The sequence below is a fragment of the Pituophis catenifer genome, unplaced genomic scaffold (genome assembly GCF_029215685.1).
Source record: "Pituophis catenifer annectens isolate HBS135680 unplaced genomic scaffold, rPitCat1.0.hap2 SCAF_1, whole genome shotgun sequence".
NCBI classification, from domain to species: Eukaryota; Metazoa; Chordata; class Lepidosauria; order Squamata; family Colubridae; genus Pituophis; species Pituophis catenifer.
Window position 1 is genome coordinate 234872459 of NW_027256881.1, and position 23124 is coordinate 234895582.

Below are 23124 nucleotides of genomic sequence, written 5' to 3' on the forward strand. Positions count from 1 at the left end.
TGAGGTGGAAGAAGCCATGGAGTGAATTCTCTGAAGTCTCTTCAAGAATGAAGGCCTTGTATAACCCAGAGCAGTCACAGGCCAGCTGCAGGGGCCCGTCAACAGAAAGATAAACGGCTTTTTTTATTTATTTATTTATATGCCGCCCTTCTCCGGAGACTCAGGGCGGCTTACAATGCGTTAAGCAATAGCCTTCATACTTTTGTATATTTATACAAAGTCAGCTTATTGCCCCCACAATCCGGGTCCTCATTTTACCTACCTTAGAAATGATGGAAGGCTGAGTCAACCTTGAGCCTGGGGAGATTTGAACTTGCAGTAATTGCAGGCAGCTGATGTTAATAACAGTGCTTTAGTCTGCTGCGCCACCAGGGCTCTTTGGCATTGCCATTGAAAATGGTCGCCTCGCACCATTCCCTGAAGCATGCAAGCCTTAGGGAATGGGTAAGATTGCCCCAGTGGGCAATCGTATCCATTCCCTAAGGCTTGCACACTTCGGGGAATGGTGCGAGGCGACCATTTTCAATGGCAGCAGCTGTGCTCGGGTTGAGGTTGAGGCTCAGGCCTCTAATCTCTGGCTAGCATCGACACTGCCAGTGAGTTCTGCTTCAGAGTAGTCTGGATGGAGGATGGAATAGAGAATTCCTCCTCTTTTGTTCATGGGGAAATGACACACCAACAACCTCAAGTTAGGCCAGACGTGGCCCACGGGCCAGATGCATCATGTGCCGGCCACACCCACCCCTGGGTTAGCAAAGGGGGAAAATGTCCACATATGTCATGTGAAGACAACGTGACGACATGATTTTGACACCCCTGAGTTAGGCACTTTCTAAATGTTTGACATACTCAGATCAAAAGGTTCACCATCACTGTTTCCAAGAGTTCCATTTTAGAATGCTCATTTATTGAGAACTATTCTTGGTCCTTGTGAGTCTTTTCAGACTTAATCTTGAATATATCCAAAGAGACAGTCCCTTAAATCTAAGGTTCAAATTTATTCCCAACCACTCAGTCTAATGAAGCCAGTAGTGGTGCCACTGATTCTAGGAGGAAAAATCCAGTAGGCTATTTCAGGTGATTTGGAGTGAACAAAAACACGTAGTTTGTCAAAGACAAGAGATGAAAGCCCTGACTAATTAAAAGTTTCTTGGAGTTCTGGTTCTCTGGCAGAACTGACCCATATAAGGCAAAATCTTTAGCCTGCAACTTCCGGCCTAGTGCCTGAAATACTGTTTTCATATAACCCTTTTTCTGGTATTTGGGAAGGGTATAGGCATGTGTCATACACCCAATGGCATCACTTAGGCACCAGGCAACCGGCTGGTTTTCCTCATCTAAGATACAAGCATTTGGGAAGTCCTCAATCAGGCTCCTGAGGTAGCGCAGGCTCCGATCATTGCTTGCAAAAGCCCAGGTGTCATTGACCAGAGCTGCATCAGATGGGCTGAGTGTCCCCAGGTGGAGGGGATCACTTCTGAGCCTGAAAGGAAAGAGAAGGCAATAGTGAAGGTCGGTGGAACAAAAAGAGAACATCCCACCATACTGGGGGAAAAAATATTTGCTCATACCCAGCAAAACAAAAAGTCTAACTAGATATTTCAAGAGAAACCATAGTCTCAGAATTATCCAGTATTTGAAATACACACGTCTCAGTTGTTCTGAAATATCAATAAACTTAACATTCTCTTGAAAGGGCAGCAATCTAGTTGGGATCCTTTTGTTGTTGTTGTTGTTGTTTAAATCATAGTATCTTTTACGTAATTGCTTTTGGAGAAACCAATGGAGCCGTTGCATTCAGTGAATTCTTCCAAGCCTAATCCTGGCTCCCTATTAAACATTGTCATTCCACATCTTCCAAGTTGGCAGAGAATGAGAAATTCTCCACTATAACCACCGGGGCTGTATATGTAAACCTGTTTTTAACATTTTAACTGGTTTTATTCTTTTTATTGTTTTAAAATGGTTTTTAAAAACATTTTTAATGGTATTATATTTTATAAACGGCAAGCCACTCGGAATCAATGACTGAGATGGGCTGACATAGAAATTGAATAAATTAAAAAAATGAATAAAATTAAAAATACTCCTAGTTTTCTACAGAGGATATGATTGGTTATAAAACTGCCAGAAATCCTTAGTTTCATTATTGAATTCAATATAAATTGCATGGAATCAAATCCTCTTAATAAACAGTTAATCCCCCCAAAAACAGTTCCCTCAGAAAGAGAGTACAATCACTCACTGGTTTTGACATAATATTGCTGCATTTGGGTGCAGCACTGCCTGGTAGAAATAGGGCTCCATGTGGACACTTTTAGCTTCTGCCATGACTTTCACAGCCTGATAGAGCCCATCCTGGAGACCTGCATAGAAAGGAAATATCACAGGAAACCAATCTGAAGTTCAGAGTGAAACCTTATCTTCTCTCTGCTCCTAATTCTCTGCAACTGGGTGGCACAGATACATTTCCCAGCCACATGTGGGATCACAGGTGGTGATGTGTAGAATGGAGAGTGGCATAAGCTTATAGATTTCTCCTCTTTGGCTAGATTTGAGGGAAAAAGCAGGTTTTTGGCATTTTCCAAAATCTCCTAAGGGTGGAAAAGAAATTGCCAGAGCCCAGGCCTTGCCTTGCAGCTGGAAGGCTTTGTCCCAGTCTACTGCATCTTTGTTTTCCAGGAGGGTTCTGCAGGCATCTTCCTCCCGATAGAAAGCAGCATGCAGGTTGGCATAATAATCCCTGTTGTCCTTCACCACCTACAGGAAGTGGTACAAAGACACTCAGAGCAGCAGAAATAGAGCACATGGCAGAGACCAGGTGGAGGAGTTCGTGAGTTGGTGAGGTCAGGCTAATTTGGAAGAGGGATATAAAAAAACAAGGCAAAGTGCTACAGCACCCCTGAATGTATTTTTTGTGCCCTAGATATCTATGTTTCATGTGGGGTTTTTTTTTTTTTTGTTTTTTTTTTGCAAGGGAGCTGTGAGAAAACCCCATTCTGCTGTAATTTCCTACCTCCTTCCGTGGTCGGGTAAGAACAGCTTTAAATTCTGGCCAAGAGTCCACCACGACTTCATGTTGAGCTGGGTTTCCACGGTTGATGTGCATCACTGCCCCACAGACCTTAAATTAAAAAGAGGGTCAGGAAGACCTACTGCAGGAGAGAGTCTGCTTTTCCTCTCATGTAATTCTTCAAAAGGTTGTTGGCAGGGGGGTGATGGATCTGGGTGCAGAAGTGAGTCATCTCTGATTGGCTGATTCAGAACCACCCAAGGTCTTTTGAGGGCCAAATGCTACAATGGGTGTGATGTAGGAATTTGCTCTGTCGGGTGAAAGCCATCTCTGATTGGCTGATTCAGTCTGTGGAGAGCCAAATGCTATGATGAGTGAGTTGTAGGAAATCTGTAGAAGAAGAAATCAGCAAAGATAAGTTCTCTTGTTTGCAGTATTTCAGGTACACCTATATTTTGGACTTTTCACTTTGCATTTGCAGATATGGCTAAAGGAAAAGTAGACTTGAATGTGAAATGACTGCATGGCAGGCACCAGATATTATTATGCATTTAGAAATTTAACAGATGCAGTTTTCTCCAAATTCTCAGTAAATGGAGAAACATCAGCTCTTATATTTACACCGAGAGAAGAGGAGCACTAAACAGGTAATTACCAGCACTGTTTCGGGGAGCCCCTTTCGCAACACACTCTCCAGCAGCTGCAGCTTGGAAGAGCAGGTCAGGATCAGCATGGCTGGCCAGGTCAAGAGTGCTCCCCGCAGGTCCCACGAAGGCGTCTTTTGGCGAGCAAACCTGAAGGGGGCAAAAGAGGTAGAATTTCATCAATTCTTTATGAATCACCTTCCCTGGCTGCCGGAGACCAAGTGGAGATGAAATGGTCTCTGTCAGTGATGCAGATTCTCAGAAAAAGTCTTTCTGATCAACTATGGATTGAATGGATCCTAAGTCACAGAATTATATAACGTATGAACTGGAGAGGATGCTGTCCTAGCTTTGATCAAAAAAAGATCATACTGTATGTGAAAGCCTTGCAATATTTATAGCTTAGTTCCTTTAATCATTCCTCATAGGTAATGTTTTCTAGACTTCTCACCAGCCTAAGAATTGTCCTTTGAACTGTCTCCCATTTCTCTCTTCTCCTTTCAAAAAACATTGATCAGAATCTCAAGTGCAGCCTTGTGACTGCAGAATATATGGGATGATTTCCTTCTCTGGGTTGGGCACCTTGGTTCCTTTTTTAGGCAGCTTAATCTTCTATTGTCTTTTCTGGATGTTGCATCTCAGTGTTTGCTTGTGTCCAGCCAGTTGTCTGTTTGGTACCCTAGATCCTTCTCACGAGCTCTGCTGTCATGCCAGGCTTCGTCAATCCTCGGCCTATGTATTTCATTTTTTCCTTCAGAGATACCGTAGGACAGTGAGGGCGGACCTTTTAGAGACCGAGTGCCCAAACCTCAACCCCAAACCCACTTATTTATCGCAAAGTGCCAACACGGCAATTTAACCTGAATACTGAGGTTTTACTACCTAAAATAATGATAAACAAGGCAGAGTTCAGCTTCAGCTCATTGTTCTAAGAAAAATGTGATAAATGGACTTTTATGCCGTTTTGTTTTTTTTCTGCTTTTGAAATAATTTATTGTTTAGCAACAATAAAAAAGAAAAAAAATTGTAATATCATTTCTTTCCCTCTCTCTTTTCCCCCTTTCCCTCTTTCCCACCCTCTCTTTATCTGTTTCTCTTTCTCTTTCCCTCCCTCTCTTTCTCTTTTCCTCCCTCTTTATGTTTCTCTCCCTCTCTCTTTCCCTCCCTCTCCCTCCCTCCCTCCCTCTCTCTCTTTCCCTGGAGAAACCCAATGGAGCTGGGCTGGGGTGACGGCATGCATGCCCACAGAGAGGACTCTGCGTGCCACCTCTGGCACACATGGCATAGGTTCGCCACCAGGGCTGTAGGACGTTACATTTGTCACTGATGAATAACAATCCTCTTAGATTTGACAGGGTTTCAGTTTTTTACTATGTAATATTGAATCATGATGTTTGTCCTATGATTAACTATTGAACCACCTCCTTGTTCATGTCCTAAAAAAATATCTGACCAACATCTCCCCCTTGCACCCTCTCGATTGTTGATCAATTTGTTAACTAGGGCTGGCTCTGTGAATCCACTTGAAATTTCCTTCAAAGTTAATGCAGATCTTGGGCTGTGATTGCTGTAGCGGTTGCAGATCAAAAATAAAGGAGTTACTCTGGCACTCCTTGTTTTTGACAAATCTATGGTGGTTCTGTAAATTTCCTGACTCCTCTGTCTTTTGCTCCTTCAACACTAATTTTGCTGTTTAGCATCTTCCAAGTTTTCTGGTTTGCAGTTATGGGTTTTCTTTGGCCAGCCCCTTTCAACCCTGAGATAATTCACCTGCACTTAGAGACTTAGTTTCAGGTAGCATTTGTGGATCACATTATAGTTTTATCAGCCCTGAACTATATTACCCATGTTTCTTCAATCAGGTTAGGAAGAGCATTATTCTTCTAGCTGAGAAGGCAGGTCAATACTTCTCCTTTCTCCCTCTCCCCTTTCCACCACGATTCTTCCATTTTCTATAGGCAACACCCACAAACTTGCCTTGACTCTGCCTTTTTAATATCAGTGCACCAAATAATACTCTTTCATTGCAGGTGGCATTTCTTCATCAGACTCATCTTATTCTGATTGTAGTTTTCTGATTCTACTCATAGAGATGCAATCTACCACGTTCTACTCACTGTTCTGTTTCTTTTTTTCTGGGTATCTCCTTTTCACTTCTCACTCTATGGGCACACAGTTCAGCCATATTGATATTGAATGCTTTCCATTTTTAAGGTTTGTGGCTTTCCTTCCAGATTTTGTTTTTCATACCCAAGGCAATCTCTTTGGAGCTTGTTTATTCTTTAGAATTTCAATTCATGGTATGCTGTCCATTTTTAAAAGACTCCATTAACATTTATTTTCCTAAGCTCTAACATTGGTTCCTGGTCACTTATAAGGCAATTTGATTACATTATCTATATGTTTTCATGTATTTTGTACCAGTACTAAAGAATTGGTGCAACAGTAGCTAAGAAGGTTTTGTCTTATCAATATATGAATTTTCTGAAGGAAAGTCTGCAATGAAACTTCAATGAAACCTGTAATGCGTACTTGCAAAAGGACACATCTGGCTGAGAGGAGGAAGAAGAGGGGGGCAGAGGAGAAGGCAGACTTGAATTATGAAGGGATTCGGAGGGCACATGACACCATCCTTGCTTCGTTATTCAGTCAATCAACCTTTTATTCCTGAAAAATGAACCATTAACAGGACGGTACCTTTGTCCTCTGTGCTGGAGGCCCAGAAAAAAATAGGCATAATTGAGCTAGCAAAGAGTTTTGCCTTGATTCAATCTGGTTATAAACCAAAGAAAAATAGAGCTCAAACACTGTAGCTTATTTTTCGATGACTGACATTCATCACCCATCTTTTCAATTTAGCTTCTACAGGTAGTCCTCAATTTACGACCACAATTGAGCCCAAAATTTATGTTGCTAAGTAAGACGTTTGTTAAGCGAGTTTTGTCCTATTTTACCACCTTTTTTGCCACAGTTGTTAAGCAAATCACTGCAGTTACTAAGTTAGTAACATGGTTGTTAAGTGAATCTGGCTTCCCCATTGGCTTTGCTTGGGAGAAGGTCGCAAAAGGTGATCACATAATCCTGGCACACTGCAACTGTCATAAATATGAGTCAGTTGCCAAGCATCTTAATTTTAATCCATGACCGTGGGATGCTGCAACAGTTGTAAGTGTGAAAAACAGTCATAAGTCACTTTTTTCTGTGCCATTGTAACTTTGAACAGTCACTAAATGAACTGTGGTAAGTCAAGGACTAATTGTATTCGGTTTTTTTACTATGTTTTTCACAAGTGAGAGTGGCTGTGACTGATTAGTAATTCAGAAAGACGGAAAGGTATTTTGAATAGCAATGTTTAATCATATCTGCTAATGAATTTGGCCCCAATCACTTCTTAGAATATGAGGCATCCAAGATCCATTCCTTGATTCTCAGATACTCTTTTTATACAGAATATATTATGTTTAGATTATAGGTGATTTGACCATTCCTTTCACCATATTTTGGGGATGAGGTAAACCTCTTGGACCAGGTTTCAAGGTAAAAAAAAAAACACCTTTATTTAGAACAAATGTGATTGAGCGGATCATTCCTTGTGATGTCAATTTTTCAACTAGAGTAGGGTGACTTAAGCATAGTCCCTCAATGCATGTACATTGCCTGGTATAGCAGGGGATTTCGGTCTAGGGTTACAAAATTTAGTATTTTCTCCATTCATAGTGTAACAAAGAAATGTTATATTTGTTGAATTTGTAAACTGCAGAGGAAGCAATTCAAAAGCAACAACTCTTGTCATCATTCTGGCCATTGTCTAGCCATTGCAGGCCGAAGGCCTCTTCTGCATATTTCCAACCAATACGGTCTTGAGCTTTCCTTTATCAGTTGGTTAAATCAAGGAAAATAGCTTCTTTCCTCATTCTGTTCTGCTAACTGTGAAAGCACAAGTAGCTCAGCTCAGATAATTTCTGATACCCTCCTTTTTCCAACGCCCTCTGCATATTGTTATTGTTTAGCACAACAAAGCCATATAAAGGATATCCAGCTTTATAGGCCTGCATACAAAGTGCCTTAGCTGTTATAGCTAAATATCCCTTCCCACGGAATGATGGAAGGGTATACCCATGTGCTTGTGCGCCAAAAAGATCCATCAACGCCCAGCTGATAAGGTGTCCCTCCTGGTTCAGGATGCCACTACTAGGGAAATGCTGTATAATTTTGGCCAGATACCTGCGGCTTTGTTCATTGCGCCCGTAGGGCCAGGTTTCATTCAGTAGATCAACGTTGGAACTATTCAAGGAGGAAAGTCTGAAGCCGGGCTCTAGCCTGGAAAAGATGAAAGGCAAAAAGAATAAAATCAAAGAGATGAGAACAGAAAATTAAACGGTTAGTTTATCTATTTAGTCTATTTAAGGTTCTGGGAATTGAAGTCCACAAGTCATAAAGTGGCCATTATTTCCCATCTCTGATTTAATCCAACACTGGCCAGCCAGACAAGTGTGAGCTGTTTCCAGAAAGGGCAGCTGCTTATCCAAGGCATGATTTATGATCATTTTGTTTCTGTAAAAGTGCAGAAATGAGGAATCATGAATTGATTCCATTTTTCTTCATCAAAGTACAGAATTCTATTTTTTTTTTTTGTTACCATGTTGCTTTTTTTAAAAAAAATGCTATCCATGATGATGGGCACACATTTCCAGTGTCTCATGTATTATAAAGCGATAAAGAATAAAATGCAAATATTCCATTTTTATGAGATGGGAGTTTCAGATAGTCTTTCCTTCCCAGGCCAGACTAACTGAGCTTTGGACAGGCAAAAAATAAATAAATAAAAATGAAATGAAATGAGGAGATGTGATCCCGTATCATGGTCTTTGCTAATGGATAATCTTTCACTTTGTGAAATTTGCAATCAGTCTACAAAACCTACTGATGTTGAATTACAATGCTTGAAACTGCTAATCAGATTTGTTTTAGCATTACTGTATTCCACATCCCATTTTCTCTAATATCCTGCCTTTGGAAAGGCAAACATTCAGGAAAACCTCAAAGCTTACACTTTTAACAATTAATCATTTTTTCCAAGGACCATCATGCCTATTACTGTTTTCCCCCCATCTTTTCTAGGCATGCTTTCTGTTACACCTCTCCTCTTGTGTGACTCTGTCTCTCTGTCCCTGGAGGAATCAATGTATCCTATAGCAATACTGTTGTTTTTGGCACCCGACTGACCCATAAGCAATGTGAATGCAGATTTCAAAGACAGCAGCCATTACTGTGGGAGCCTGATTGTAACAAAATCTTCAGAATGCCTTAAGAGTTCTGCCTCAGGCCTCAACAGTTGAACAGTGGTGATGGCCAACAGGATAGTCACTCACCTACCAGTATGCCATTTATTTGGATCAGAAAGCACATAGAGGGAGTGAGGAGTTACAGTTAAGTTTGTTTGTTTAGCAGCTGCTGCATCCTGGGTAGCTTCAGGTATCCCTTCTTGAGTCCCTGGAAAAAATAATAACATAAACATTCATTTACCAAGAAAAGGCTATATGCACAAGTTGGAAGTACAAAAAGGCAAGGCATCTGAGATGTACATGACCCCCGGACACTGCAACTGTCATAAATATGAGTCAGTTGCCAAGCATTTGAATTTTGATCCCGTGACCACAGGGATTCAGCAACGCTTGTAAGTGTGAAAAGTGCACTTAGATTTTCACATATGGCTTCTCCATTTTGGCTTTCTTTTTGTAAAGTAAATGGTGGCATGTTTTAATATCTTACGTGTTGTTGTTCATCTCAGGTTGTACTTACCTACTTTTAAGAACTGCTAAGGACCAGATTATTTTTACTATGCTCTGATATGTAAAAACACACGACTCTAAGAGGGTGTACTTTCTTTTTTCACATGACTTTTGTCTGGATCAATCCAAATTACCATTCCTGCAGTTTAATCTAGATATGGGTCATGTTTAATTTGATAGTCATACAACCTGCTGAGATGGATTCAGTTCACACTGGGAGAGGAATAGGCAAAGAATTAAAATGACATACAGAAAATATTGCCAGAAGCTGACAACATCACTGTACAGTTAGAGGTTGGAATAATGTGAGAAGGGAGCATACAATTATTATCTTCCCCGGCTTCAGTGGTAATTACTCAAGAACGTTTGAGCCATTTTCATTCTGATGTCACTGCCTATATACTGTAATAGAAAAACCTATCTGACAATACAATGCCTTTTCTTCACTCCTTCAAAAAAGACCATTACCAAAGAGATGGAAGGTGTGGTCCCAGTTCACAGCATCTGTATCCTTTACAAGCCTCCGATACGCATCCAGATCCTGATAAAATGCTGCATACACATTGGTATACATGTCTGAGGGATCTGTGACAATCTAGAAGAAAGGCATGGAGCTCATATATAATCTCCTGATTCACCTCCTCCTCATATATCTCACATCAACCATTTGCCAAGCATTTTTTTTTTCTAATGTGGAGATGAAATTATAGAAATAATCATCATGCACTCATCAGCGCAATGCCTTCCTTTTTTGGAAAGGCCAAAGGTGGCCTCTTCCCAAAAAGCAGCAGTACCTTAGATTAGCAATTGTTAGCATATGGTATAAGTCTAACAAGTTGTCCAGGCAATATATTCTGTAACTTTAAATGTAATGCTGAGTAATTGTACTGCTGAGTCATTGTAATAACTAATGACTGCTGACTGAATGCTGACTGCAATTATCATAATTGTACTGTTGAGTCATTGCACTTATCTTAAGTGGATAATTACTAGTGTAAACTGTATATAAGAAGGAAGCCGAGCTATAGTCATTGTTGGACCTGCTCTCATCATTGCTTGACTTGCTGCTTGACTGGAACTGTTGATTGGAACTGTTACTATCGTGTATGAAGGAGTTCTCATCGTGGATGGATCTGCTACCATCATGATTTGTTACCAGCGTTGAATTGCTGTTTATTACCAACTGCTGTAAGTAAGAAGTTATCTGTAACTTCGGACTGATTTGAATGGCTAAAGACTTGGATTGATTAAAAGACTCTACAACTGTTTTTCACTACAAAGTAAAAGCTTTGTTAAACCAGTTTGTATGTATTGTATTCATTGCTCTCAGTACCGTTTCTCTGTGCACTTACTCTGCTGGTTGGTAACACAACAATATCCTTAACAGCAATACCTTAGATTGTCCCTCAGTTTGGCTAAGAACTCCTAGATATTCCTCCCTTCCTTCTTCTCTCCCTCCCTCTCTCAGAATCACCAAGGCTGTTTATTACCTCTTTGCATGGTCTGGTAAGGACAACTTTGAACTCTGGCCATGAATCCACAATAACCTCGTGACCAACTGGGTTCCCCCGATTTATGTTCATGACTGCTCCATGCACCTGTCAAGAGTCAAGTGTTAGTGCAGTTACAGGTATCAGCCTGAGATCAATGTGTGGAGAAAAGGAGAGTGGCATTAATTTAGATTTGCTGCGATAACTTTTACCTAATGTTCTATCACTCCCCCTTCCCCATGTGTTGAAGATGTTCCAGAATTACTTCTTTCTACTGCTGAATAAGATGAAAAAATTTCATCTGTTATGCAGAAAATTGCAGATCTGCCCTTCAACTTTCCATTCACCATGGATCTATTCCCATTAGATGCATCTGGCTGTATGTACTTTTATATCTTTATGATTCTACAATACGTGTTATGTTACATGAATCATATTTTAGATATAGATACAATTTTCAAGGAATTGTTTCTTGCTATTTTTGGTAAATGTAAGCAAAAAAGGTAATACTTTATTTATCCTGAGTACCAAATGTTACATTCTAGAAAATGAAGTAATTGTCAAGATTCTACCTCAATGTTCTAGTAAATGTTTCAGAATTACCACAATTGTCTGAGGGAGACTCTTCCTCAGAATTCCCTCCAATAAGCGCAGTTTGTAAGGACAGGAGAGGACCAGCATAGTTTTGGAGCTTGAAGCTGATGGGTAGAACAAAGACATAAAAATACCTGAATGAGAGTTCACTTCTCCATACCTTCCTGTCACTCCCAAACTGGATAGATGCCCTCTATCTCATAAAAACAACAAATTTATTCAAGATCCCTACCAAGGGAAAGCACAAACCAATGCAGCTTCTCTGCTTCCCACTGTAACATTCTTTCCCTTTCAGGTCACATTTGAACATAACCCAGGATTTTCCCTTAGGAATCACCAATATTCTGTCGTAGTGTCTCTTACTCACCTTCAGCAAGCCAGTTCTTTGTCAGGGCAACTCCACAATTTCTCCTCCCTTCTTATGTCAGTCTTCTGTCCAGTCCAGTTTCTTTAATACTTGCTTTCCTATCAGTTTTATACTACAGCAGATTAACTATTAACAGATACTGTGTGGATGTAGAGATTCCTTGATGAAGAGGGTGTTAAAGGGTTTTTGGTAATAATTGGCCAAGTCCCTGAACCCCAGGACAGGTTTCTTCATAAATGGGAAATTATGGTATTGAAAGAACAGAAGCTTCTCTCAGGTTACAAGTTCAGGTTGCACGAACAGACTAGGCTAGCAGATTTGCTCAAGCTGGAACAGAAAATACAGACAAAATACTTTGTGTTCAAGTTTCCAGAAATATGCATGTCTCAACATTCATATGAGAAACAGCTACAATGATTCTTCATTAAAAATAAGAAAAAGGACAAGTTATTTTAGAACCTAGGATCATCCATTAAAGATCAACAGAGGGACATGTAGGTTAGGTAAAAAGAAGATTGTTTTTACTGGTTGTCACAGAGGATGTGCTATTATATAAAGTGATTAGTTAATTGCATTCAAGTGATTTTTATTGTCTAGATATGCATTTATTTGGATACATTTTAGGGTTGTGCAAATCCTTAGAAAGAGGTGCTTTGGAACAAGCAGGAGGCCCAAAGCATTCCTTTTTTATTATAAAAGCTTATTTCTTTCAAGCTTACCTGTCAATGCTGCTCCCAATGCAGCTTTGGTAGTGTATTTGATCACTGCATGCATATGCAAAGACAAGGAGCAGCTTCCGAAGCAGCCAAATGAAGCACACCATGACAACAAAGTTCCATGCATTATTTCCCTCAATGAGGGTTCTCCTGGGCATCAGATTTTATTTCTCTTCTCTTCTGTACCTCTGGAATAAGCACAATCTTGAATGTTATAATGCCTTTCTAGAGAGTGACCTGCTTTGAGATGAAGTTAAAGGGGAACAGGAATGTGAAAAATGGATTCTGGTAGAGATCTAGTTCATCTGGAAAGCTCTAATAAGAATTTTGCCATAGAAAACCTGAAAGGGAAACATCCCTTTCAGAGATATTTCCTTAATAAAGAAGCAGAATGACCAGAGGAGAGGGAAAAAGCAATGGGAACGGGAGCAACTTCTGACTTCCTGCCAGCTTCCCCATTGACTTTGTGGGAAGCTGTCAGGGAGTGTCAGAAATCATGATCATAAGTCAGTCATAAGTCAGACCATGGCTGACTGTTGCAAAGCTGCAGCAGCCACAGCTTTGCGAATACAACTGGTATGAAAATCCTTGACATTTTAATTACATGAGAGTAATGGATCTCGGATTTTATATGCATTTTGTAGGTTAGCAGATTTGTGGTATCTTAATTCAAAAAGATGAGATCAAGAAATGGAATTTGGGAGGAAATATTGGACATATGAATTATGTTCCACCATAATGGTTTAGAGGCAGTAAAAACCTATCACTGCCAAGATGAAGCAGCAAACAATTGTAGATTGCACATTTTTGGAAGTTATAAAAATCCAGGCATTTATTCAAATCTATCTCCATCCTTAGGCATATTTTTATTGCACAGCTTTGTGGAGAACATAACCAGTCATTTTTCATATTAACAAAGCAAAATGTAATTTAGTTTTGTATATTAGGAGTCAAGTAAAAGCCAAATATAACAATTTATTTAACGACAAAGAGATAACTCCCAGGAAAAGAAGCTGCAACATCAGAAGGTATCAAATCTTATCCATGAGGAATGCCAAAATACTGGGCTCCCTTTGCATTTTAGGAGGAACAAACAAGAGACCACGACTGAAAAGCAGTTCAGTGCTGGAGGTAAGGCAGAAAAGTCAGAAAGTCATTCAAAAGAAGGAAGTGTGATATGGATGGATAATTTTCAGTAATTTTCACATAGTCTGCATACCTAACAAGGACATCATGTTATTTCACCCAGTACATGTGGAGATGGTCTAGTACCATGATGGCGAACCTATGGCATGCGTGCCAGAGGTGGCATGCAGAGCCTTTTCTGCTGGCTCATGCGCCATCACCTCAGGTCAGATCTCCGTGGCGTTTCTTTCGTGAGCTTGTTTCCCTGCAAACAATGAAACAGAAGCTCATGAAAGGAAAAGATCTTACTTCTTGCCGTGCTGCCAGTGTTGGGATGTCCTGCCTCCCGCCGGCCAGCTGGTCTTCGGGTCTCTGCTGCACTTGTGCGTGCGCATGTCCGCACATCCACCATGCATGTGTGTGTTCACGCATGTCCGTGCATGCATGCATTAGTGCATGTCCGTGTGTTGGCATGCATCTTTCCGTTTGGGCATGCGCATACGCGCAGTTTGGGCACTCGGTGTCTAAAAGGTTTGCCATCACTGGTCTAGTGGGAAAAACTCTAAAACTAAGCATGACTGGGTCTGTTCAGAAAACTCCAGGAGATGTTAATGGTGCCAGGAAGGCACATGACATGAGTTTACCAGGCTTGAATTTGTACCTTTGAGCTTGGATTATAAAACCTGCAGGTTGTAGGCTTGGTACAGCTAGTTTTAGCCAGAGAAACCCCATTTTGTTGAAAAACCTTCATTTTGCTCCTAGATGTTTTTCTTTTGGGGCCTCTCATTCTTGGGCCTCATATCCTTTCCTAAAATTCCTGGAAAGCTAGTGATATCCTTGATCAAGAAACTGGAAGAAGGCCAACAGCTTATTCAGGGTTAACTTCCCCTTTCCTGTTGCAGATACAACAACTAAAAAAGTTTGTACACTTAATTACCCACCTTATCAAGTAGGGACAGGGCTGTAACATTTTAGCAATGAACCCAATTTATGGAAAAGTCACTCTCTACCAGGGTTAAGAATACTTTGTCACTTGTTGCTAATGATCATGTGCCTTTGTCTTCCAAAAGTATATAAAAACTATGCTAATTTGGATATAGGAGCTTTTTCCTTTGTGATGTAGTCCCAAGAGCACATCTTTTTACCCTGTACACAATAAACAAAGTCCAGCCTTGTGTGACAATTAGCTACTTCACATCAGGGAAAAAACAAATCCGCATTTAGTTGGGCCAATCTATGGTTTGGACAACATTTTTGGAAGTAGCAATATCAAATCAACCTCGGGCCATGAGAGAGTGACTGGCCCAGTGGTGAAATACGATTTTTTTTACTACCGGTTCTGTGGGCATGGCTTGGTGGGCATGGTGTGGCTTGGTGGGCGAGGCAGCGGAAGGATACTGCAAAATCGCCATTCCCATCCCACTCTGGGGCCAGCCAGAAGTGGTATTTGCCAGTTTTCTGAACTACTCAAAATTTCTGCTACTGGAGAAGATACCCACGGATGACGACATTATCAAGAAAATTTTGGAGTGTGCTGAAATGAGTAAATTGACATTTGAAATTAGGGAACAAGAAAATAAACAATATTATTTGATATGGGGTTTATTTTATCAATGGTTGGACAAGAAAGAATGGAAATGAAATATGAAATGGATAAGATAATAAAACATATAAAGGGGATTTTTTTCCCCTTATAGAGGACAATTTACTGTTAAATAATTGGTAAATGAGAATAATAATGTAATAAATTGTTAAATAAGAAAATGTTGGATAGAGGATTAAGCACAAAAGATTTGTAACCGATCAATACACTTTCTGTGATTGTAATGGATGATAATTGTTTTATGTTTTAAGTTTTGTTTAAAAATAAAAAAAAATTTCCCCCCCAAAAAAATTCCGCTACTGGTTCTCCGAACTGCTCAAAATTTCCACTACCGGTTCTCCAGAACCTGCTGGATTTCACCCCTGGACTGGCCCAAGATCACGGCTTTGCCCCTGAGGTGAAACTAGAATTTACAGTTCCCTGTAGCTTGGTGCCTTAACCACTACACCAAAACTGGCTCGGACTAATCATTCTTAATAAAGTTAATTATGGGCGTAAACTTTCAGCGATTCTTGAATTTAATGCCTGAAAGACCGCTAATCTCGCGCAGTAAGTGTCCGTTCCCACAGATCTCAGCAGAGCAACGAGTGCCTTTTATAAAAGGATGCTGCGCGAAGGCTCCAATCGGGACATTTCCCGTCCATCAGCAGAGGCCTTCCTTCCCGTTCCCTCCAAGGCAAAGCGAAAGCAGCTCCGCCATTGGCTAAGCCAATGCGACAACAACTACACGCCACACGGGCTATTCCGGGTTGTTGGGAAACGAGCTTCGCAGCAGGCCCACCTTCTCCGCTCCTGCGTTCGCACGAGACGTTCCGCGCACTGCTTGGACCCGTGGCGATTCGCGAGGACGGCGCCCGCCGCATTTCTCCTAGGTTGGCTTCTCTTTCTTCAATAGGAGAAAGCGGGGGAGGGGGAAGCTTCTTTCTTCTCGACGTTGCTAAATGTCTATGGAGGTTCTCAGTCATCCAGGTCAAGGTTGTCCCCAAAGGGGCTTTTTTTTTCAAGAGGCAACTGGACTTTCTGTTTTTTTTTCTTTGAAGAAGACGTTTCGCTTCTCATCCAAGAAGCTTCTTCAGCTCTGACTGGATGGTGGGGGAATGAAACCCACTCAGAGCTGAAGAAGCTTCTTGGATGAGAAGCGAAACGTCTTCCTCAAAGAAGAAACCAGAAAGTCCAGTTGCCTCTTGAAAAAAGCCCCTTTGGGTTCTCGACGTTGCTTCTCTCTCCCTCGAGGAAGGGAGCGAGCGAGAGGTTGGAACTTGGATGGATCCGTGTCTCCTGGGAATAAAATTTAGACGCGGATGTTGGCGAAGGAAAGCCTTACTCGGGGCTGGGGGGAGAGCAGCTGATGGGGAGCGAAGACGCGGATGAAGGTCGGGAGGATCGGCCCCTCTGCTTTTTTCCATCCTTCGCGAGGGATTATTAGTATGCTTGGGGATTGAGAGGCGTCCCGTTGGAGAAAATCAACGGGTTGATTTTCTCCCCCGCCCAAGGGAGAAGAGGACTGGGTGCTGTCTACGTCTCTCAGCCTTAATCGGGCAGTGCCAGGGCTTCCTTAAGGTGGTTATAAGGCGAGCGGAGAATGGAGGAGCACAGAAGGTTTTCTTCTTCCCCGCTGAAGAAGTGGGGAGTCGCTCTCGCAGGTGGGAATGAGACCGAAACCCTCTGCTCGAAAGCGGGCAGCTGAGGGGGTGAATCGCAGCGGCTTCTCGCCTCTTCCGGAGCTTCAGGAACTGGAGCCGGAGCCGGAGCCGCTGGTCTAAGCCTCTCTGCTTCTCCTTCTTCCCCTTCACTGGGAGCAGCCTGGAGAGACGCTCGGGGACTTCGCATGGAGCTATGAGCAGGAAAGGACTCATCACCGATTGTTTCCAAGTGGTGAAAAAGGAAGGAGGCGGGAAAGAAAGAAAAGAGGCTCAGAGCCCACCTCAGGGTAAGCACTTCTATGGGCTCCCCCCCCCCCACAATCTCGCCTTTGTGGGTTCCATCTCCTTCCTTTGTTTTGGCCATTGGAATGGCTTGGTATTGTGGGTGGATTCCTCTGTTTCGTTACTCTTTCCACCCATGCCAGAAACAAGCACTAGTCGCCTTCTCAGGTGGTTTTGCAAGCAGGGCTATTGCTCACAGAGCTGGAAAGTACTCTAGAGTCAACAATCAAGTCGACCTGTGCTCATAGTAAGCATTTCAATGGTTAGTAGGACTCCTCTATGATCCCACTCCCCAGTTCTTTCTACTTTCTTGATGTCACTGGAGGCAAAAGGGAAAACTAGCAACGCTTCTAACCTCAGCCTTTGCTGAGCTCAAAGAGATGTCTTCTCCTAGCATTCGGCTCTGCCAACCCCATTAGGAGAGCTTCAACAAGTCAGCAATGTTGCAGAAATTCCAATCCCAAAGTGGGAAGCCTCTGTTCTCTGGTCTATTTTTCTTTTCTTTTGTGCCTGACATCCTGGCAGATGCCTCACCTGGCTAGATTTATTCAATTTCTATAGCTGCCTACCTCAAAAAATGGACTCTGCACAGCAAACGATAATAATTAAAAGCACTCATATAGTACAAAATTAAATGTATATGGCAGCTGAGAAAATGTCAATATAGTCAGAAAATAGGGCCCTTCACACATTTGGGGGTCTCAGGTACAAAGCCCAGTCTTTGGAGCCTTACTACAGGCCAACTGTGTCAGGGTCATCCTCAATTGTTAAGGAGAGACTATTACAAAGGGCAGGGACTTTGGTAGAGAAGATACGTCTCTTGGTCCCCACCAACTGACATTCCTTGGCTGACAAGGCTCTTAGCAAATTACAACTCCAAGCTACTTCCATTATTAAAAATAGAACTTCAGAACAATGAAAAAGAGAGGAGATGGCGAGAGAGAAAAAGCATTCTTTTCACTAGAAAAGGAGAGCAATGATCTTCTCCTGCAATCACGCCCACATTCCCAGCAGCTTCTGTGGAAACCTAAATTTTTCTAGACTATAAAGAAAATTGGGTTCTCGGATAGCTCCCCCTCCCAAAAAAAAAGTTGCCACAGGTACGTAGTGGGGCAAGAAGAGTTCATGCAGTTTTTGAGGCCATATTTACCTGATTCTTTGTTCTTGGTGGCCTGAAAAATGTCTTGGATGGTGCTTTGAGGGAAGTTTTTGCAAACCAGTTTGTACAATAGAAATGGATACATAAATAAAACTGGAAAGTTATGAAATTCCATCTCCCCATTCTGCTTTACGCATGCATAACAGGGAGTTCCCATGATTAGCAATAGTTTAATAATACTAATGCAATTCAAATCTTATTTGGGAATTCTCCCCTTGCCCTATGTGAAAGTTGGTGAATTATGAGAATTTACAACCATACATCTTAAAGTTGCCAAATTTGAGAAACACTGGTATAGCTGGAGAGATGCTAACAGCATGGCTGTGGCCATTTAGATTTTGGAATTGGCTAAAGATGAGGTGGTAACACAATTAATTGGTTAAGTGCCACCCTAAGCCCTTTATGCAAGAAAAATGCCAGCGCTCCACCTATTAACACTAATGGGTTGATTGCTTCTCAGTTTTAGTTCAAGCAGAATCTGACCTACAAGATACCGCACAACCTGATCAGTTGGAAATACTGAAGCAGTTTGATCTCAGCTGGCAATATGGTCCCTGCACTGGTAAGAATGTCTAGTTATCTATTGAAACAAAGTCCCAAGTATGGTACATATCATGAAAGAAGTAAATGTTTGCCTTTTCTTTGCTGTTGTTTCCTTCCTGCCAAAGTTTGAAATATAACCTCATTTTAACAGAAACTTACACGCTGTAAAGAAATGGTTCATAAGTGGTGTATCATATTGTGTTGCAGATGCATTGAATGTTTGCAGTAGATCAGCAATTATTATTCCCAGTTATTTATTGACACAGTACATCATTAATACTTATTGAAGGAGGAGATAAGTTCACTAAAACTAAATAGCCATTCAATCCAAATTTACATACTTTGCTATCATCCCCAAACCAAATAATTTTATTAATAGTTATTATGCAAATGTACTTAAATTGATGCAATGTCTTTATGTCAGTTGTCCAGACTGCTATAGAAACAACAGTCTAATATTAGGAGGTGAAGAGCAAGTAGAATGCTGTTGTATCCAAAATTTGCTGAATGGTGTTTTGTAAAATTGAGGGTTTAATGTAGCAGCAATAAAAATAACTACCTTACCTACTAAATTTACACTGTATAATTTAAGACCAGTTGGACAAAAAAAATGATTGGATATTTATCAGAAAGAATTCCATATTCCATTGTGGCCCAGAAAACAAGTTAAAGTCTTCTGTACTTAGCTTTGAATGCTGGATCCAAGTACTAAATAGAGCTTGCAAGTCTGAAGTATATAAACTTGTACTGTAAAATACCATGCACGATGATAATGCCAGACAAACAATAGTAACGTAGAAAAAAGAAACTCATAAATCATTCTCAAGCTCTCATAACCACAGTTGTCTCAGATAAACTGATTAGGAAGCTTCCTGCAGATATTACATTCTTGAATCACTTTCTTCTGCTGACAGGAATCACCCGTATGCAGCGCTGGGAACGAGCCAAATTCTTAGGACTCAATCCCCCTACAACTGTGCAGGATTTGCTTCTGAAATATAATAAGGACCCTTTTGTTATATATAGGTCAGTATATTATGTGTCTACACTTTTCACTCTCTTGTTTGTTTTAAAAAAACTATCCATCAGAAAGGACAAAATTATGAAAAATAGCATGGATTATTGGGTTAAATTCTGGTATTACATTTGTGTGAATAGGCTGTAACTACCTCTTTAAAGAAAAGACACAGATTATAGAACAAGTGAGATATAAGGTAAACCAGAAGAAAATTTCCAGCCATTCACATTCAGAATATAGAATTTATGCAGAAACACAGCCACCATTTTTTCCTTAAAGCTCAAGTATCCATGGCTTGTATCATAGTAGAATTGTTAGTAACAAAGACGCATGATGACTTCATGAGAAAAATATTACTTAGGATCAGCAAGGATAGAAGTCAGAACAAAGGCGGCACGTCAGATATGTCTTTTCTTCAAGACGTCTACCACAAGCAGTGTGAAATGTATTCAAGCAAGGAAGCTTAATTCCTTCTGTATTTATAGCCTTAACATTTATAGTCATGTATTTAGAACAGTGAAGGCAAACCTCTGACACACGTCAAAGGTGATATGTCACATTTTGGCTGACAAACCAGCATCACCAACAACTGTTCTTGAAAGGATGCCCCATTCTGATACAATTTTTGGAGCTTGTTGAGGCTGCATGAGAATGGATGTGTTCTCACACAGCTGCCGAACTTTTCAAAAATGAGTTTTAATTGTACCGGTATTTCATTTTTGTAATTAGTGAGTGTTTCTTTGTATAATATATAGCGCCACATGGACTATATTTTTTAAAAATAAATAAATAAAGAATTGTTTCTCTTTTGCTTGAGGAGGAGCAATGACAAAGTTATTTTCCAAATTTGTGATATACCAAGCCCAAAACGTTCACTATCGCTGCTTTAGAGCTATATGTAACCTTTTCAAAGCTAAAGAGAGAGTAATACCGGAGCCTTCCATCCAAATACTGATTGGCGCCTAATTTTTTTAGCTGCTTCAGTGTTATAGGAGTAAGTGCACTGTGAGGACCCAACATTAAGGAGATGATGAGAATTTCAAGAGGTCCCAGATATGGTCTCCCTTTGCTTCCCTTCCATGAATTCATTCCCCTCCTCCTCCGCTTTGGCCAAGAACATGCTAGCTTTGAAAGTTGAGAGCTGTGGGACAAGAACTGACTCCAGATGGAAAATTTGCTTAAGTTGACCATAAAATTGTGTCTGCCACAAAGGATGTTGTTGTGTCACAGAAGACAGCCAAGCCCATTCCAGCTGCTTGGCAAGGAGATGGAGTGGCCATGTGAAAAGTCAACCCAGGCCGCCTCTTGACAGTAACCATGCTCCAAATTTCTTTCTTGTAGCTTGTGGCATGAATATACTCTTTGAAAAGAGCAACTGTTGTTACCTGAGGCTGAGAAAGAGCCCCTGCCATTATATCACCATAATCATGTGGATGTTTCCATCATTCCTGAGAATGCTGCTTTGCAGTGGTGGTAAGGTTCTTATAGGGGTGAGAAGGCCTTCTAGTTGATCTCCACTTGGGACTTTGGCCTCAGCTTTTAGAAATCATTAATAAGAACTAGATCAAGAACTGATTTATACTAATAATCACAGCAAGCCAAATTCAATATGGAATTGCAATCTTCTTTGTATTTTTAATGTTTCATTCAATTTTGAACCTGGTTTTTATTTTGATAAGTGCTTGTGTACTTTAAGAGGTGCTGAAAAATTATCAGCATTTTTGTCTATGCATTATGAGCCACTTTTCTAAAAGAATTTCATGCTGTCTTTAGTAAAATTGCATCCTAAGTAAAAGCTATTGTATTGGTTCCATAGTTTTAGGGTGTGGAGGACATATTCAGTAAGCATGTGCTAGAGCTCTAAAGCTAGAGCTACTGAACTAAAGCTACAGAGAACTGAAGGTTCAGCTGGATCAGCATTGCCAAAAAAGGCTAAGATCTGATTACTTGCTCAGATTTCTTAATTATTAATAATTATTCTGCTTTTGGTTTAATGTTGCCTTTTATCATATTGGTTTTATTGATTGTGCATATCGTGATATTTATATATGTATAGCAAACTTTGAAAAATAATAAAATGCACTTTCTTGTACAATTTTTCACTCTTTTTCCTGGGAGTGAGGAGGAGAAACAACAGCTTCAACCTTCCACAGATATTGCAATGAGCTGGAATTTCAGCACCACAGCTTTGGGTGAATGTTAAATACTGAATAGCCTGTAGCATAAGATGTCAAACAGCACTTAATTTGTATCTGCAGAAGCAACAATGGTCTGATATGTTAAAATCAATTTCCCAAAGTATTCTATTCCATCTAAATGTATAAAAAAAACGATTAAAGTAATGGAAGGCACATCTGGTAAGATAAATGAAGACAGGAGCTGAAAATTACAGAAACTACCATGTTTGATAACATCATGATAAGACATTCGTTTAAAACCTGTAATACAAGTGATAATTTAAAAATGAACCTTTAATAATATATAACAATTTGATGCTGATTGTATAGGTATGTATAAGTATTTATCGGTATATGGAAACAACAGTAGCAAAATATCAGGAAAATAACAAAAGGAAAAAACTAAAAATACAAGCTCAGCATCAAAGAAAAATAAATTGCATCCGAGATGTAACTGAGATAAACAAAGATAGCCTCTGAAATTACAAAATAAAATGCAATCATAAGACATCTGTAGTTGTTCATTAAAACTTTGTAAAATTGAATAAATCTTCAACTAGGGAACTCTCAGGGCACTGGAAAAAAATTAAAACCTTGTTTGTAGCCAAGGTAGGCAACAATTTGCCTGCCTGCCTACTTATCATTTGGCAAGAGTTCAGAAGTGGTTTGCCACTTCCTGCTTCCTAGGGCTGAGAGAGAGTGGACTGGCCCAAGGTCAGCCAATTGGTTTCAGACTTAATGCAGAACTAGAACTCGGTCTCCCAGTTTCAAGCCTGATGCCTCAGCCACTACACCAAACTGGCTCTCTGCTAATACGTATTAGCATTTTATTAACATAATTTGTTGGAGGTAACTTTAGATAAAAAATTCCTCCTCTGTACATGAATGAAGGAGGACACAAAAGGATTACAGATTAAATGACAATATGTATTAAAAGAATAAAGGATATTCCAATTTG

At 40.5% G+C, this 23124-nt stretch overlaps 3 protein-coding genes across 4 annotated transcripts; 1 reads left to right on the plus strand and 2 right to left on the minus strand.

Annotated features, from left to right (window-relative positions):
* Window positions 1-1068: 1068 nt before the first annotated feature.
* On the minus strand, window positions 1069-3781 carry LOC139327374 (glycine N-acyltransferase-like protein 3). The gene is made up of 5 exons (XM_070957191.1): window positions 3669-3781; window positions 3017-3124; window positions 2634-2760; window positions 2246-2366; window positions 1069-1483 (listed from the first exon to the last, which is right to left on the minus strand). The coding sequence occupies exons 1-5, from the start codon at window positions 3744-3746 to the stop codon at window positions 1069-1071; spliced, it is 849 nt and encodes a 282-aa protein (XP_070813292.1). The 5' UTR covers window positions 3747-3781.
* A 3799-nt stretch (window positions 3782-7580) lies between these two features.
* Window positions 7581-11620, minus strand: LOC139327375 (glycine N-acyltransferase-like protein 3). The gene is made up of 5 exons (XM_070957192.1): window positions 11543-11620; window positions 10940-11047; window positions 9918-10044; window positions 9030-9150; window positions 7581-7977 (listed from the first exon to the last, which is right to left on the minus strand). Exons 1-5 carry the CDS (start codon window positions 11618-11620, stop codon window positions 7581-7583), a joined length of 831 nt encoding a protein of 276 aa, XP_070813293.1.
* Window positions 11621-15996: 4376 nt separating this feature from the next.
* POLD4 (DNA polymerase delta 4, accessory subunit) lies at window positions 15997-22086 on the plus strand. 2 transcript variants are annotated; one of them, XM_070957194.1, is made up of 5 exons: window positions 15997-16216; window positions 17147-17274; window positions 18889-18990; window positions 19886-19997; window positions 21331-22086. In XM_070957194.1, the coding sequence occupies exons 1-5, from the start codon at window positions 16056-16058 to the stop codon at window positions 21353-21355; spliced, it is 528 nt and encodes a 175-aa protein (XP_070813295.1). In that variant the 5' UTR covers window positions 15997-16055; the 3' UTR covers window positions 21356-22086. The 2 variants fall into 2 exon arrangements, with proteins under 2 accessions (XP_070813295.1, XP_070813296.1); XM_070957195.1 differs by lacking the exon at window positions 15997-16216 and adding an exon at window positions 16868-16987.
* Window positions 22087-23124: the final 1038 nt, after the last annotated feature.

Bases quoted from the DNA above. Each gene is read 5' to 3' on its own strand.
- LOC139327374 (XM_070957191.1), bottom strand. From the start codon at position 3,746: ATGCTGATCCTGACCTGCTCTTCCAAGCTGCAGCTGCTGGAGAGTGTG. The intron at 3,125-3,668 runs GTAATTACCTGT...TTTTAATTTAAG, and splicing joins GGCTCCCCGAAACAGTGCTG to GTCTGTGGGGCAGTGATGCA. The intron at 1,484-2,245 runs GTGAGTGATTGT...CTTTCCTTTCAG, and splicing joins GCAATATTATGTCAAAACCA to GCTCAGAAGTGATCCCCTCC.
- LOC139327375 (XM_070957192.1), bottom strand. From the start codon at position 11,620: ATGCTGGTCCTCTCCTGTCCTTACAAACTGCGCTTATTGGAGGGAATT. The intron at 11,048-11,542 runs GTAATTCTGAAA...GACTCTTGACAG, and splicing joins GTCTCCCTCAGACAATTGTG to GTGCATGGAGCAGTCATGAA. The intron at 10,045-10,939 runs GTAATAAACAGC...CCTTTCTTCTAG, and splicing joins TTACCAGACCATGCAAAGAG to ATTGTCACAGATCCCTCAGA.
- POLD4 (XM_070957194.1), top strand. From the start codon at position 16,056: ATGCGACAACAACTACACGCCACACGGGCTATTCCGGGTTGTTGGGAA. The intron at 18,991-19,885 runs GTAAGAATGTCT...TTCTGCTGACAG, and splicing joins GCAATATGGTCCCTGCACTG to GAATCACCCGTATGCAGCGC. The intron at 19,998-21,330 runs GTCAGTATATTA...TCTTTCTTGTAG, and splicing joins GACCCTTTTGTTATATATAG to CTTGTGGCATGAATATACTC.